The sequence below is a fragment of the Thalassophryne amazonica genome, chromosome 10 (assembly GCF_902500255.1).
Source record: "Thalassophryne amazonica chromosome 10, fThaAma1.1, whole genome shotgun sequence".
NCBI lineage: Eukaryota > Metazoa > Chordata > Actinopteri > Batrachoidiformes > Batrachoididae > Thalassophryne > Thalassophryne amazonica.
In genome coordinates this window covers 34,634,927-34,652,363 of record NC_047112.1, presented here as the reverse complement: position 1 = coordinate 34,652,363, position 17,437 = coordinate 34,634,927, and the positions used below count along the sequence as shown (strand labels likewise).

The 17,437-nt window shown below is 40.7% G+C and overlaps 1 protein-coding gene across 1 annotated transcript in view; it reads right to left on the bottom strand.

The window, feature by feature from the left end:
* The window catches only part of cdc34a (cell division cycle 34 homolog (S. cerevisiae) a), a 39,833-nt gene extending 23,708 nt beyond the window's left edge, over positions 1–16,125 (bottom strand). The window contains exon 1 of the mRNA XM_034179766.1: positions 15,700–16,125. Within this exon, the coding sequence (XP_034035657.1) occupies positions 15,700–15,882 (183 nt within the window). The 5' untranslated portion in view covers positions 15,883–16,125. The remainder of the gene's footprint in view (positions 1–15,699) is intronic.
* Positions 16,126–17,437: the final 1,312 nt, after the last annotated feature.

The following is a 17,437-nucleotide window of genomic DNA, read 5'->3' as shown; positions in this document are numbered from 1 at the left end:
AGTATTGATGCACATCTACACGTATTGACAGTGACGCATTGACAGTCCCTTGTACGTGTAACATAACAGGTCCACACGCACGTTGGAGATCTCGATGTCGATTTATAATTGCTTTCCTGAAGCGTGCATACCGAGTTTAGCTCTGATGAAGCATTGCTTCATTTTACTTCACGTTTACAGCAAAGATTCAGTGTCAGATCGGCTTCATTTAAGTGTTGAAGCTGTGAAGCCTTTAAATGCTTCATTATGAATCGTCTGCTCCATTTAGTTGTTTTGATTCAATGAAACATTATTTAGTTAACCTTAACCTTATTTGAAATAAAGCAACTGACTTAATTACACCATAAAAACCATTTTGTTCAGTAAAGATCTACATACATGTACGGTACATGTTGTGACGATTTGTGGAGGCTCCCTGTGTCTGTGTGCTGATGTGACTGAATCCAAACCAGATTATTATTTCGAACTATTTGTCCGAACCTGGCCCAATCCATCATGTCCCACCGGGCCCGGTTTGGGTATTCGCACGCTAGACTGTAAAATAACAACAGAATAATTCAATTACAGAAATATTGACAAACTAAATCTGTAAGAAACGTACATCTTTTATTCCATGTTTAACATCCATCTACATCTTCTCAGTAAGAAATGGAAGTAAAACAAATAGGTTTAAATCACATTTCTTCTTTATTCCATGTTTTACATCCATCTGCATCTTCTCAGTAAGAAATGGAAGTAAAACAAATAGGTTTAAATCACATTTCTTCTTCATTTTCTTTCCTTACAATCATGCGTTTTAGTTTATAGTTGTCATAACACAGTCCATACCAATCATTGTTCATCTCTTAACACCTTTAAACACTGAAAATGCTTTAAAGTTCACAGTCAGCTGTCTGTACACGTCTATAAATTACACCGGTGGTTTGCATCAGCCAAGCTTGAACCTTCGTGCGCATGCGTGAGTTTTTTCACGCCTGTTGGTTGCGTCATTCGCCTGTGAGCAGGCTTTGTGTGAGCACTGGTCCACCCCTCTCGTCGGATTTTTATTGCAAATAAATGTCTGAACGATTTGGAGCTTTGCTGCATCAAATTTTTCCAGAAACTGTGAGAGACCTCTAGCTGGACACCATTCGGAAAAAATAGATGGCTTTCAGTGACGATTTTATGGGGATTACACAGATTAAGGAGTGTTCCAGCCGGTTTAAAGACCGCCCACAGCGTCTGAGAGCGTGGCGCGCTCCGAGCGTCGATCGACAGGCTCAAACCCCGCTGAAACAACCAGATCATTTCCAATGTGAAGGCTTTGTTGATACGGGACGTCATCTGACTTTCACAAAAAAGGCAGAAGGCGTGGACATCAGCACTTTTTCGGCACATTCTACTGTTACAGGAGTTTTTTTCTTGGAAAGAGAAGCGGAGGATTGCGCCACCGTGCCGCTCATGGCACGGGACAAAACCACCTCCGTGGCTTTTAGGTGGCTTTCAGACGGCTTCCGGTTGCTTTTCAGTCGTGTGAGTATCCGAGAAATTGTGCATGAGCTGGACATGCCCCAACATGTCCTGTGAGGCTTCATCATGGCGTTGCTTTGCGCCATGCGGCTCCGCATGAATTGTCTCCACACACACACACCTATATTCATCCAACCGAATTCAGATCACTCCAGTTTTTCAGAAGAACTTTGTGACTGCATGCGTAGTTGGGCTCTGTGCCATGGAGTGGCGCAGAGAGGAGGAGGAGGACAGCGCCAGATGTGTGGCTTCATACGGCTCTCGTCTCGTGCATTTTCCCCAAACATCAGGCGCATGCAGCAGGTGGAACACCTGCAGGAGCGCGCTGAAGAGCACTGAAATTTGACTTTTAGCCGACTTGGTGTCAGCAATCAAACTGAATGCGGTACAGCAGGGTTTAATTGTGCGCGCGCGTCTTCCTCCGCCGGACTGGAGGAGGTGCAGAGATGTCTGGCTGCACGTGAGTCTCCTCTCGCTCCTCTGGTTCCTCTGGCTCAGACTCGTTCTCCCGCTCATTGGTTACAACAGCAGGTGGGACACCTGCAGGAGTATCCTGAGGAGCTTCAGCAGCAACTGTGGACCGACATTTGGAGCCGAGTTTAATTATGCGCACGTGACAGAAAACTGATTCGTCGTGGCGCACAGTGAAATGTGACGCCGCGTTACAAGTCATGTCAAAACTTGACAGTTTCACTTCGTAATAACACATGACAGTTTGGGCTCCAAGAACCATCACAGGAACCACTACGAACGTTGTCACGTTCTATTAAGGATCAATACTCATCAAGACGGATCAGTACGCTCAGTTGCGACCTCCGCGACGTGAGACGAAATGAGGATGGTGTGTGACATTCGTGGAAGATTTTTTGACAGGCAAAAAACATGCTCCACGAATATCAAGAATATCACGCATCACGCTATTAAGAAACATATTCAGATGCTTTAAGTCACATTAAGAATGTCAGGAATGTGTCACGAATGACAGAAAAATGACATTCGTAACGTGTCTTGGTTATGTGTAAACGCACCTTGACATCCAAATCATAGGTTCATGTAGGACCTTTGTAGAAAAGGGAGGAATTAGACACTTAGTGTCTGTCCTCCATACAAGGTCTGTTAGAAAAGTATCCGACCTTTTTATTTTTTGCAAAAACCTGATGGATTTGAATCACGTGTGCTTGCATGAGCCAACCTTGAACCTTCGTGCGCATGCGTGAATTTTTTCACGCCTGTCGATTGCGCCATTTGCTGGTAAGCAGCCTTTGTGTGAGGACATGTGTAGTCTATCATCGGATTTTGATTGCAAGGAAAATGGCGGAAGATTTGATTGAAGATCATGATTGAAGATTTGGTTATGAAAAGAGTGGCGGCGAAATTCGTGTCGATGGCTTCGGCACGAAGTTGCTAACGGCGGAGCAAAAGCAACTCCGTGTTGAAGTCTCACAGGACATGCTGGACTCCGAAAAATGATGCCCACCTCTTCCACCATTTGGAAGATTCAGACGGCTTTCGGTGGCTTTTCAGTCGTGTGACTATCCGAGAAATTGTGGAAGAGGTGGGCATGTCACAGCATGTCCTATGAGACTTCAACACGGAGTTGCTTTTGCTCCGCCATCAGCAGCAGCACGAATTTCACCGCCACTCTTTTCATAGCCAAATCTTCTGTCACAGTGGAATGTGCCGAAAAAGTGCTGATGTCCACCTCTTCCGCAATTTCTCGGATAGTCACACGACGGTCCCACATCACCACAGCATTCACTTTGGAAATGATCTGGTCATTTCAGCATGTTGATGGTCGACCGGAGCGTGGCTCGCTCTCAACCGTTGTGCGGACGTCTTTAAACTGGTTGTACCACTCCTTAATCTGTGTGATGCCCATAGGATCGTCACCGAAAGTCGTCTGAATCTTCGAATGGTTTCCACCTGGCTGTCGCCCAGTTTCTGGCAAAATTTGATGCAGTAGCGCTGCTCCAGTCGTTCCGCCATTTTCCTTGCAATGAAAATCTGATGAGACTACACCTGTCCTCACACAAAGGCTACTTTCCAGCAAATAACGCTATCGACAGATGTGAAAAAATTCACGCATGCGCACGAAGGTTCAAGGTTGGCTCATGCAAGCACACGTGATTCAAATCCATCAGGTTTTTGAAAAAAATAAAAAGGTTGTTTACTTTTCTAACAGACCTCGTATACCTCCTTTTAAACCACGCTGTGCCGCTAAGTGCAGTATTATTTTTAATTAAATGCATTTCATTTATATAGTACCAAATCATAACAAAGCTGCCTCAAGGTGCTTCACACAAGTAAGGTCTAACCTTAACAACCACCAGAGCATGCACACATGCAACAGTGGTAAGTAAGAACTCCCTCTGATGATCTGAGGAAGAAACCTCAAGCAGACCAGACTCAAAGGGGTGATCCTCTGCTTGGGCCATGCTACCAGCACACTTGACAATACAAATATACAGAAAATTTTGGGAGTCCATGCTGGTGTCCAGGATGGGAGGCTGGCTGGGGAGGGGGGTGTTTGGTTCCATAGATCCCATGTATTTCATGACCATTTCAGAAGAAGACACCCATTCCCAATTCTGGATGGAGCCGTACCTCAGACAGAGAGAAAAAAAACAGGATGAAGCGGCAGAAAAACTACAAATAAGGTATAATTTGTCGGCATTAAACAAAAAGAAAAACAGAAGAAATACTAAGGTGATCGCCGGCCACTAGCGCTTAGCTTCACTAAAAGACCCAGACTTTAGATAAAGTTGAGGCTGCGGCCCGCAACTGTTTACAAATAAAATGAATTTAAAAGGGTAGGAAGCACAGTAACATACTATGCCAGTATGCTAGCCATACAAAAGGAAAAATAAGCGCGTCTTAAGTCTGGACTTGAAAACCTCTACAGAATCTGACTGTAGAGTCAGTGTATTTTAACTGTGTGGTTTTGTTTTATTTATTTTTGGATATTTGTTTTTACATTTCAATTCCAATCTCTGACTATTTGTAAGAAATGGTTCAATATTGTCTGAAAGGATTTACTAGCATTCATAGTGGTGTAACATAGTGTTGGCAATATCATTTATTGCAAATATTTCTGGGACAGTACGCTGTCCAACAAAATTAGTTGTCAAGACAGTTCTACTATGCACTCATATTTAGGCCAAACCAAGCACTGAATCACATATCTTGCCATGTATTTTTGTGATGACTACACTAATACCACATAAGAGAAAAACACATGGTCAGGGCCTTTGGTGGACAGGATCTAAACCTTGCAGTCACCTCTGCTCAAAGCAACTCTCTTTACCAAATGTTATCACTGCAGGAAGGGCATTGGCCGTTTCTGTTTTTTCCTCACTCTTTTCCATTGACATCCTCTTATTTCTTTCTGTCATGGCCAGAAGGAGAAACATGACTCCAGCCTCTTTGCCGGACCAGCAAGACTGCTCAAACCAGGTTGGGCCCCCTTGTGCCTGCACCATCCTGCATTGTAAAGCCTGTATTGAATCATATTGTTTCTTTTTGTTTGTTTGTTTTGCAGTGAGTATTGACATACCACGAAACTGTGACCCTTGATTGTCTTAAACGGGTAGAGAAAATGAATGAATATTTACTGATGTGCATATGACCACCTGTGGTGCATATTACCTGTTTGATAAATACAGATTTTTTGTAGTTATGCACACAATAAATTCTGTTCATATGACAAAATTTAGAACCTGTTCTAAACTATACACAATTTGATAAAAGAGGTGTCAGGTCTTTGTAACTTGTTCATGTTATAGACTGAGTTTTGAAGGTAGTAGACAGGAGTGGAAAGTATCAGCCCAGTGCCTGTGAATGTTTGTCAATGTAGCTACTGTAAGAGGCCACTGCACAAAGGATTCCAGTGTTGGGCCAGGAATGCACAGCTAGACTGTAAAATCCACCACGTAGTTTTGAGTCTTTGTGCTAGGCTCAGTTTCCATCCAACCAGTTTACCTTATAAAATAAAAATAAAATAAAATAAATAAATAAAAAAAATAATAAATAAATAATAAATAATAATAATAATAATAAATAAAATAAAATAAAATCCTGACCCACTTACTCAGACACTCTGTTTTGGCATGCTGCAGCGGCCTGTTCATCAGAAACCAGGCTGTTAATGACGTCGTATGAAACCTGGCTGAGTCAGGCATTGTTTCAGAAGGGTGTTACTTTCAAAGAGTCACATCATGACACATTCATAATGACTGTAGGCTCACAGTGCACCGGGAAATATTGAAATGAGTTCCAAACTACTCTGACCAACTCTGCTACACAGCTACATGACATTTTGCAATAAACTACAACAAAATGACATATTATATTAAATTGACCACAGGTCTATCGTTATTATAACAGCAATTTTCTTTAGAGCCCGACCGATAATATCAGCCGGCCGATATTATTGGCCGATATAAGCCCTTTTCAAAGTACTCACTATCGGCCGAAATTCTGCCAATAGAACGCCGATAATTTCTCATAAACAGAACAGTTACTGAAATAATGTTTGTGTCGGCAATGTAAAATGTCCTTGCACCGTTTGTCCAGTAGATGGAGCTCTGACTCCATTTAAATGAGCGCTGCTTACACCCCTGCATAAATGTGTTCATCACCGGCCCCCATAGTTCGCCGTCACACTGCACTGATCGGTTGACAAAAGCATACAAGTAAGTTTATAAGGATCTATATCCTTATCCTGAACCTATATCTAAGTTGCAGCAACAAGTAGTACAAGATCAGATGTATTTCACAACTCTTTTTAAGGATATGTATTTGCTAATTTCACAAAGGTTTAATTCTTGATTGCATTTTTTGAACTTGAAAATTCTTCTCTGTTATAAAGTTAATCAATATGAGGACAAAGCTTCAGCTTTTAGCTCATACCTTTTTTGTTAAGGGTCCAAAAATACATTTTATTCATTTAAAAAAAAAAAAAAAATATCGGTTGATTTATCGGCTATTGGCAAATCAGCCGATTTATCAATTATCTGCATTTTTTTTCACCCAAATATCGTTATCGGCATCGGCCTCAAAAAATCCATATCGGTCGGGCTCTAATTTTCTTATTGGCACTGACTGAGATATCTCCTTGCAGACATTCATTTGTTTTACAATGTGTATGACGTAAACTCCTCTAGTGAGCTGCTCCTCCAAACTCCATGTCTGATTGCACGTGACCAGCCAGCCAGAGTTGTAGTACTCATGGTTCAGGGATGTGTTCTTGGCAGAACTGTTGCTTGCCTTCAGCGTTTTTTTTTTTTTTTTTACTGTGAAAACCACATCAATGTTTAACAAACCATTTTTATAACTTAGAATGCAAATATAAATCGTAAATTTCAAAAACATATGTACAAATGATGAATGTAGCAAACAACAAAGCTATATACAACTATTTACATTAAAATGCAGGAAATGCTTCAGGCATTTTCGTACAACTATTTACAAAACAATAAGATGCCACACAAAGTATTGTGCCACTCAGAAAAACAATTCCTGTCCAACAGAAGACAGGAGCACGTCACAGGCCTGACACTTTGTCATTCCTCCTGTTGTCCAGCTGGACGCAGCACTGGCACCTCAGTCTGCCTTTGGTGGCTTTTTGGCCAGCATCTCTGCCAATGAAAACAGGAATATGACTCTCTCCTGCTCTTGGTAGCGACAGCAACGATATGAATATCAGAAGACCAAAAATCTCTCTCTCTCATTCACTCACGCTCTCATTCTGGTGGTGCTGCAGCCAGAATGAGCTTTCCTGCATCTGCTCTATGCTGTGCACAATCTTCTCAGCAACCAAATATGTGGGTTGGTGATCATTTTTATTGGTTTTCGGCAGTGCATTTTTTCCACCAATGATAAAGGTGAAGTCATGTTTTCTTTCCCTCACAACTGTCCGGTGAGAGAGGAGAGAACAGGAAGAGAAACTCCAATTTTAAAGCACATTTCTGCACAAATTGTGCATGACAATAATATTCAGGAAAAAGCATGGTGTAATTTATTAATCATTACTCAAGTTTTGGTAGGCCTGTCAACACAATTTAAAAACTGGTATATAGTTTGAAGTCTGCACTTTCAACACACATTCAAACAGAGACTCGGAGTGTGGTGGATTTGATAGTATGTCCGCTTAACTCGGTCGTGTGACTTTGACGCATCCCCACATCAGACCACTCCAGAGGGTTAAGCAAATACTTATGTGTATGTGATTTATTAGTTTTTTATTTTTAATTAATAAATTATAAAAATGAATTACCCCCCCAACAAAAAAACAAGACCAGATTTCAATGTTATCAACAAACATAGGCCCTACTCTATCAAATGCATCTGAAAAAACATTGGGGTCCTGATGGCACTGGCCACCAGGGGGTGCCAAAGTACTCAACTTGTCCAATTTTGAGGAAGTTTTGCGCCACCTGGTGGCCGCGCGATCATCCTTTTTTTTAAAAATTCACAGGTTATGTGGTCTTTAAATACAGCAAATTTCGCAAAATGACCAGACTTTGAGTGTCCCCTATATTCAGCACCATCAATCCCCCAACCAAATATGTATGTAAGATGAAAGAGTTTGCCTCCCTATGTCATTTGATAGTTTAAACTAGTTTGGGGACTTGATGGCGCTGTATGTTACACCACTTGAAAGATGGGAATTTAACGAAATATCAGTTTTTGCCTATTTTTGCCTTGAACTTTGATGACCCCTGGCAAGGTCACTGCTTGGTTTTTGGTCAAAAAATTTTGGGAAAGTTCATTTCTTGGTAGGTTCCATCTCTGAGCCATGTTTCATTGAAATCCGAGTTGGCTTGAATCACAGCCCCCGTGAAAAAAATTGGCTCTTAAGCACATGGCATACTGCATTGAGATTCAATATAACTGTGCAACACATTGGATTCTGATCTGAGTGACTACTAAATGAACAGTCCTGGCTGTTAGCCTGGTCTGGAGCAGACCAGTTGCAGTTGTGCAGAATACATCCTTATGGTAATTTGTGTGCCAATACTTCTTTGAGATTCAACCAGGATAACTGGAAAATCCCAGGTTAACCTGCTTCCTAGGTTCTGTGAAATACCCTCTGGACAAGTCTGAAATTTAAACAGGATACAGGATACATACACATGCAATGGTGGATAAAGTATTAAAAACAGTCAGGAGGATGAATAATTAGCTTTCGACACGATGACAAAACACAAACGAGTCATAATTCATTTGGTTTTTTTCCAAATTGACACTGAAGCTGACTTTCACACACTCATTTGCTGGAGTCAGGAGTAGGGATGGTGGCCAAGTGGTTACAATGTAGGTGTGTAGATTACAAAGCCTAAAGCAGAGCCAAACAACAACGTCAACAATCTGAAGTAACTTTCCAAGGATTAATGCCACTGTGCCTTTAGAATAACTATACAAGTTACATTCATGTTACTGGAAAAAGGTCACATGAACGTGCAAGTTAATAAGAATAATAAGAACTTTATTAATCCCAAAGGAAATTATTTTCTCAAGTTCTCATGAAAATAAGGACTAACACACAACAGGTAAACATTTTGCTAAGTAGCTATTTCATCAACAATCTTAATGCTGCATGGTCTCGCTCAGTGTGGTAGAAAGTAAAGTAAGAAGTTATTAATAAGATGCTTTGGTGGATTTTTTTTTTTGCATTACCTTCAGGGATGGGATTCAGTAACAGAAATCTGAGGAAAAGCTAACCCTTAGGCTGAATTTCACTCTGGAAGCTGAAGGGTTCTAGATGCTCTGGAATTCATTCTCTTTACATTTTAGAGCAATACATTAAAGAAATTTCAGACTTTCGTGAGAAGATCCGAGAAAATTTTGTGAAACACAGCAGTCTGAATCAAATCAGACATACGGTGTCAATCCAGTAGATAATATAAATCTGTCCCCAACAGTAGTGCAGAGCATTAAAAGCATCAGAGAGTTGTACTTAAGATTCTTCAATATCCAGTTCTTACTGACTTCAATTGAGCATTTTGGCTACAGAAATAACAATCTATCAGAAGAGATAGGTGATTAACCGCCCCCCCCCCCCCCCCCCCCCCCCCCCCCCCCCCCCGATATTTGTGATTTTCAAATCTCAATGGATCTGCATTAATCTCGGAGACCAAAAATATTCATTTGAATTCGGGGTGTTACACATCACAAAAGCCACAATTCAGATCAGATACAGTTTTTAAGCCACAGATCAGAGCTTTTTCTGATCAGCAAAACAAAAGAAACAAAAACATTACCTTGCTTTCTAGAAAATAATAATAATAATAATAATAATAATAATAATAATAATAATAATAATAATAATAAAAGAAAATAAGGAAATCTGCATGTGTTCTGGAATGAAAACAAGGTGTCCAATTTTTACAGAATATTTTACTCTAAAATAATTAGTTGTTGCATTAAATTGTACAAAAGTACAAAAAAGAGAAAAGGAGCAAAACTGATCACAGTTTATAACTCACTTTTTTAAAACAAGAGATGATGATGTCTACATTGTCTGGTGAGAAAGTGGCAAGAATAATTTTATTTTTAACCCTTTCTGGATGAATACATTCATCCTACTCACTGATCATAATTCATTCAGGTCAATGACTTTGGAGAGCTCATGAACAGAAGGGAATACTTTTCCAGCCAGCTTGGCTGTGCACATGTTTCAAGTGGTTCAGTGGGCTTGTGGCTGCACAAGGAAGAGATGGTGGATACTTCATCCTCAACTCTTCATATTAACTAGTTTGCTGACGGTGGGAATCCACGGACTCTCGATTGGGTAGTGTTTATAAAGTAGGCAGCTGACATTTTTCAGGGGCTGCAACAAATTATGCAAAGTTTCTATAATGAATTGGAATAGTGTGTGAGTCCAGAATGTTTTTAGAACCTCAGAGCTCTGTCACATCTTGATGATTCAGCCAGCGTATGCCAACGGTATTAAAAACGCTGGCATACGTGGGTGTATGTCTAATAAATTATGCAGCTGTCACACCTTGATGATTTAGCCAGTGTATGCTGACAGCCCTGTTTCCACCAAGCGGTGCGGGTCAGTACTGCACGGTATGGTGCGGGTCGGAATTGTCAAGTAAATGTGATCCAGAAACCTGTCAATGTCCATTTTCTCCTGTCAGTGACCACCAGGTGGCATCAGAGAGACAAGCATAATGCTGTTCTCTGATCAACAGTGTTGGGTTCATTACTGGAAATAAAAGGAATGTACGTATCACATATATATAGGGAGGTGATGGTCTAGTGGTTAAGCGCTGGGCTTGAGACCAGAGGATCATCGGTTCAAACCCCAGCCTGACCGGAAAATCACTATGGACTCTTGAGCAAGGTACTTAATCACCCATTGCTCCCGGTGTGTAGTGAACGCCTTGCATGGCAGCACCTTGATATTGGTGTGTGAGTGTGTCTGTGTGAATGGGTGACTGTGAGGCATAATTGTAATGCGCTTTAAGCGTCTGATGCAAAAGGAAAAGTGCTACATAAATGCAGTCCATTTAAGTCTGGCTTGGTTTGCATATCTACTGCCGGTAGAACCCTTTTGTTTGGCAGGTGGAAAACAAATATTGATGAGCAAGTCATCAAACGTGCGTACACTATTGCATGGTTTTAACCCCTCCACACTGAAGCAAAATAGAGTAAACCACTAAAAACATTAGATCAAACGACCTACATACAGTCCGGAATTGCCACATACGAGGACTGTTAGAAAAGTATCGGACCTTTTTATTTTTTGCAATAACCTTATGGATTTGAATCACGTGTGATTGCATCAGCCAAGCTTTAACCTTCGTGCGCATGCGTGAGTTTTTTCACGCCTGTCGGTTGCGTCATTCGCCTGTGAGCAGGCTTTGAGTGAGCACTGGTCCTCCCCCCTCGTCGGATTTTCATTGTGAGGAAAATGTCTGAACGGCTGGAGCAGCGCTGCATCAAATTTTTCCAGAAACTGTGAGAGACAGCCAGGTGGACACCATTCGGAAAATTCAGATGGCTATCAGGGACGATTTTATGGGTATCACACAGATTAAGGAGTGGTACAGCCAGTTTAAAGACGGCGCACAATGGCGGAGGGCGCGCCGCGCTCTGAGCGGCGAACGACAGGCTGAAACGACCAGATCATTTCCAAACTGAATGCTGTGTTGATCCGGGACGTCGTCTGACTACCAGAGAAATGGCAGAAAAGGTGGACATAGCACTTTTCCGGCACATTCCACTGTTAAAGGAGATTTTGTCATGAAAACAGGAGCGGAGGAATTCGCCACGGAGCCGCTAATGGCGCGGAACGAAAGCACCTCCGTGTTGGTCTCACAGGACATGTTGTGACATGCTCAGCTCTTCGACAATTTCTCAGATACTCACTTGACTGAAAAGCCACCCAAAGCCGTCTGAATCTTCCGAATGGTTGAAGAGCTGGGCATGTCCCGTGAGACTTCCAACACAGAGGTGCTTTTTGTTCTGCGCCATTAGCGGCTCCGTCCTGAAGCGCGAATTCCGCCGCACGTCTTTCATTACAAAATCTCCTGTAAAGGGGCTTTCATAGTGGCGTATTCGTAGAGCTGCTCATTACAGCGTATCGTCTACGCTGTAATGAGCAGCTCTCCACCCACTTCATGAGGAATTTTTTCTCAATACGTAGCAGTATCTTGAGGGCTACGCGCGTAGGACGGAAGAAATTAAACCTGTTTAATTTTCTTCAGCGTACAGCACAGCATGGAGCCTCCACGGGAGTCCACGCAGCGCCATGCTACTGTCCGCTATTGTGAGCTCGCCCACGCACTGCAACACGGACTGTGCGTAACTTCACATCTCCCTGTTGTTCTTCTGGAGCTATAAATACTGCAAGATCGTTGCTTCACTTTATCATACTGGACGAGGACTGTTTCAGTGTCGCATCATTTCATAAAACCGCTCTCTCTCACACACACACAGAGAGAGAGAGCGAGCATGCGCGCGCGAGAGTGCTTTCAAATTCACTCAGATTCCTCTAAATAAAATCTCTCTCTCGCTCAGAAAGAGAGAGATTTTAAATAGTCACAGCTGTCATTATAGAGAGAGAGAAAGAGAGGTTTTATTCAGAGGAGTGAGTCTCCTTATAGCGCTCTCTCATGCGCGCGCGCTCTCCCTCTCATAAACGCCACTCGCTGCATGTCGGTGCGCTCATCAAACGCCCTGATCGATCAGAGAAAAGAGCTGACTCTAAAATAAACTCGCACTCGCTGCATTAAAAAAATAATAATGTTAAATGACTATTGCACCACACCATGCAGTAGAGAGAGAGAGAGAGAGAGAGAGAGAGAGAGACAGAGAGAGACAGAGAGAGAGACTGCGAGACTGCTTAAAATAAAATAAAACCGATGTCTCTCGCGCACGCACTCTCCCTCGCTCTCTCAGAGCGCACTTCACTTGATAATCTTTAAAACATTTAAGATCTCTAGATACTGCTGTCTGCTAAAGAAACAAGTTTTGTTTTGTATTTTTCACTTTAAATCCATATTCCATTGATAACAGTGTAACTAAAAATAAAATTTCACTATATTTGGGAAATGTTTGTTTTCTTTCGATGTACAGTAATAAGTTGACACTTATTTCAGCCATTTTCTCTCATGTGGTTTCCAAACTATTCCAGAAAGGGCAGAGAGGGTGCAGGTTTTCTTTGCAGTCACTGACTTCAGCAGGTGATTTCAATGATTAACATCACTTTGAGCAGGTCTGATGAGTTCATCAGTGAAATTACCTGCTGAAGTCAGTGACTGCAAAGAAAACTCACACCCGCTCTGCCCTTTCTGGAATAGTTTGGACACCACTGTATTAAAATATCAAAATGGAAATTTTACACTTTTCTATGACCCTCCCAAACATGTACTGGTCATTCGGAACATATTGAGTACCTTGGAATATCTGTAGCTGCTCCAGTTTTATAAAATAGGCTACACCTATATTTGAAGTAACATTCTGAACGAAAAAGGGCATGGTCATTTTCAGGCTGTTTGCCCCCAATAGAGATTTTGGCACATATCCCAAGTTGTTCATTGGGGTCATATAAGTCTAGAACAGTTGAGTTATCCTCTCCTAAATGATGTGCATACATGTCCTCATTTATGCGGCACACAACGGCAGACTTACTGTCCCACAAATGATCACTTAGGTCATCTATAGGGCCTTTCAAATTCCACAAATCTGAGAAAATTTATTTCTACTGAAATCCAATTTTTATAATGTAGGTTCAATTTTGTAACATGCTGCAAAATTACAGCTCATTTTAATGGAGGACATATTTATCTGGGGGGGAAATTGTCTTTCCTTCATCGCTGTCATGCAGATTAACTACAGGAGGAAGCGCATGTGTGCAAGTGTGAGGTTTTAAGACTACCTGTGACCCATCTTATGTTAGCATCCATAAGATTTCTTGGCAATCCCTTCCATTTCTACCAAATGTTGGTCATAGCATCTGATCCCTTGAATATCTCCCCCTCAGGGTTGGAATTCTAAATTGTTTCCAGATAGCATGAATATTGATCATATTGGTAATATCATACTATGAATCCCTTATGAAAATGCTACAGAATAAAATTATAGTGGTGCCACACAAAATTCTTTTCATGACTTAAATCTTAAAAAAACCACTTGCACTTTTTTTAATAATACTATGAGGCAGTGTTTCTCAACCCGGCCGGGCTTCAAGAACTACCGGACTGAAACATTTTCCATCTATTCCTGTTCTGCCACAAGTTGAATAGCTCATTCAGATGCACTCAGCCATTCAAGTGCTAACAGACACCTGAATGAGCTAATCAGCTTTTGTCAGAATAGGGGAGAGATGGAAAATCTGTTGATTAGTGGTGCTTGAGGACCAGGTTTGAGAACGGCTGCTATAGAGGAAACACTGAACTTACTTCAACAATCAATTTCTCTGCTGGTTCATCGGCAGGTGAAAGTCGTTGGGTATTCAACACTCACCTAAAGCCCTAAATCATGTTATTGTGCCAATGCTAATGTCTACTCTTGAAGTATGTTAAGAAATAAATAAAACAGCTCCCAAAATGATATGAAAATGGGAGATGACTGTGGGTGACAATTTAAAAGTCAGTTTTACACTTTGATTACCATAAAGCATCATGTCTATAGAGCAGCTGAATGGCACAGATGTCCCAAGCCAGATGGGTATGATGCCACAAATGCACACTGGTGCCAAACTTGAGCTCGGAGATACAGTAGATTGTTTGATGGATTACTTTCTTGGACAGATCATATCTATTGATATGCACGAGTGTCAGCCACTGGGGACTGGAACAACAGAGCATGACTCACTGGATCAAAACGGAACACTCTAATGAGTGTCGGCTTTAAAAGAATTTAGGATTTCGAACAAGTATAGGACGAACTCATATCTCTTGTATGAGTGGTTGTAAACACATCAATATGCATGCTGTCTACACTGGAATTTCTAAGCTTGGGAACTCCCATTGCTGAGTGGCAAGAAACCTTGGGAAGAAGTCGGTTGTGTATTCCAGTCAGTTGTGTATTTATGTAGTCCGTTTCAGTGGGACTCAAATCTACATCTGGGTGGTGTCTCTTCAGTTATCTCACTTTATGAACAAAGATTTAAATATGATTTCACTTGAACCCCTTCTGTTAGTGCATAGTGAGTCAATGTTAAGTATTTTGTCTTGATAGCATGACCATAGCAGATTGTCACCCTGCTGAGTTTGGTCTGCTTGAGGTTTCTAGATCAAAATGCAGGGGGTATTTCCTGAGTGTGCATGCTCATGCTGACTAAAATTAATGAAGACAAAAGAAATGATAAAACTGATTATGGCTACAACCCTTTTGTTCTATTGCAATACAAACTGTCAAATCTGATAGTCACTAGTAGTATATTTATGATTTCATTTTATTTTTTAAGAAAGGTGAGGCTCAAAAGTTTCAGTATTTAGTGTGTGACACTTAAGATGAACCAAGCCTGATATGTTAGTTCAACAACGAAAGAAAACATTAGGAAAGGGATCAAGTGGCAATTTCTTACATCTGCATTATGAACCATTATTTCCTGTTTGTTATAGCGTATAAACAAATGGTTAACCGCCGGTTTGTTAAGTAAACTTCTCAAAGCAAATTAAAATCAGATGGCTAAAAGAACAATAGACTGATTGCTAGCTAACATTGGCTACTCACCTTAAAATATCCACCCTCGTAGTGTGTGTTTGGGGGTCCGAATATCGCTACTTCCCAGTTGTACATGTCCGACTCGTCCACTAAAGTTATTTTAAATCCTTCGACGGGCTCATCTTGAAGACTTTTCATCTCCAACATGAGTGCTTTTTGAGAACTGGCTACATGGTGTCCATGCTGGGCCATATTCCAAAACGACTCTCCGAATAAATATGACAGCAAACCGCAGCTGCCAACCGCAAAGCTAGCTCGCTACAAATAGAACCGATAACGCCTCTCACACCAAAGGCTATTAACGGTACTTTCAGTTTGTAATACTCCAAAAATCAACTTTTACTATTAAAGAATAAAAATAATAATAAAAATCTAGACTACGCTTTATTTAAATAGAACTACAGTGCTGGGCAAAGGGCTCTGGACAACCTCAGGAGCCCGTTACGATCACCCAACAAACTGCTGTTAAGGCAGCCACAGCGACATCTCGTCTTCCTTGCCACATTTTCAAAATAAAGCTCTTATTTACGGCGTACTTTAAAAACATTGCCGTCAGTTTTTTTTAAATCAGCGTCGTCATTTAGCCATCATTCCCCTACACAATGATGTATTTTACTGCAAAAGTCCAGTTGCAGTATTGATTTTCATGAGGGAAGCCTACATCTTTCTGTGAGCACTGAGTTGTTCCATTTTACTTTACATTTTGTTTACTCATTATAAATTGCTAGTTAGTTGTATTAGAAAATTCATGCATTCTGTAATATAAAGTTTTGCTTGTGTTGAATCGTGATTTATATTTGGCAGCTTATGTATTTTTTAAACTTTTATTTTGAAAGTTTTACAAAAAAGTAAAAGTCATGCTAACTGCAATTATTCTTAAGTTGTCAACAAGATAAACCAAGTCGGCTGACTGGCCCTTTCTTTTGTTATACTTAAAACACAAGCTTAAATATTAAACATTGTTAAACTTGACGAAATTCTCTTGCTATCTTTGCTGCAAAGCAAGGAATTCTGAGAAATGTAGTACCACGGGGCTGACACCCTGTAAAGAAAGTGCACATCCTCATTTAATCACACACAATGTTTTTAAACATTTTTGGCATGGGGTGTTTATTGATCCACTTTAACACAAAAATAGTACAGTAGGATTTTACAGCTTTAAGTTTTTTTTATTTGGGTGAATTTATTGAAAAGGAATGTAGATAATTTATACTGTCGCCATAATGGAACATTACAGTTTGGGGTAGGATGAAATAAAAAGACAGGACCTTCAAAAATCAAAGTTATATTAGAGTATTTTTAAATGTCACAGACTGTGAAATAATTCACAAAGGAACTTTAGAATTAAGCCAGCAGCCCCCAGCAAGCTTTGTCATGTGACCTGTTCTGCTTTCAGGGCCCAACACACCAACCAGAACCCCCCCCCCCCAACCTTCACCAAAGCTTAATCATTTAAAACATTCAGCAATATTACTTTAATTGAACTCTGAACAGATAAAAATACAGTATCATCAAAAATAGAGAATGGTCATGTAAACTTTTTTAAAAACTGCAAAGAAAAAAAAAACAGAAAAGTGGAATCACTCAAAAGAGAAATAAAGTGTACATTTGTTACCATGCATTATACAAATTTTAATCAAATATGCACAGAGCAACTTATCAGAATACCTGGACAATGTATGATTCGGGAAGCTTTCAGTTTCACAAGTAAATTTGAGCATTTTCAGAAACAGGAAATAAAGTTTTT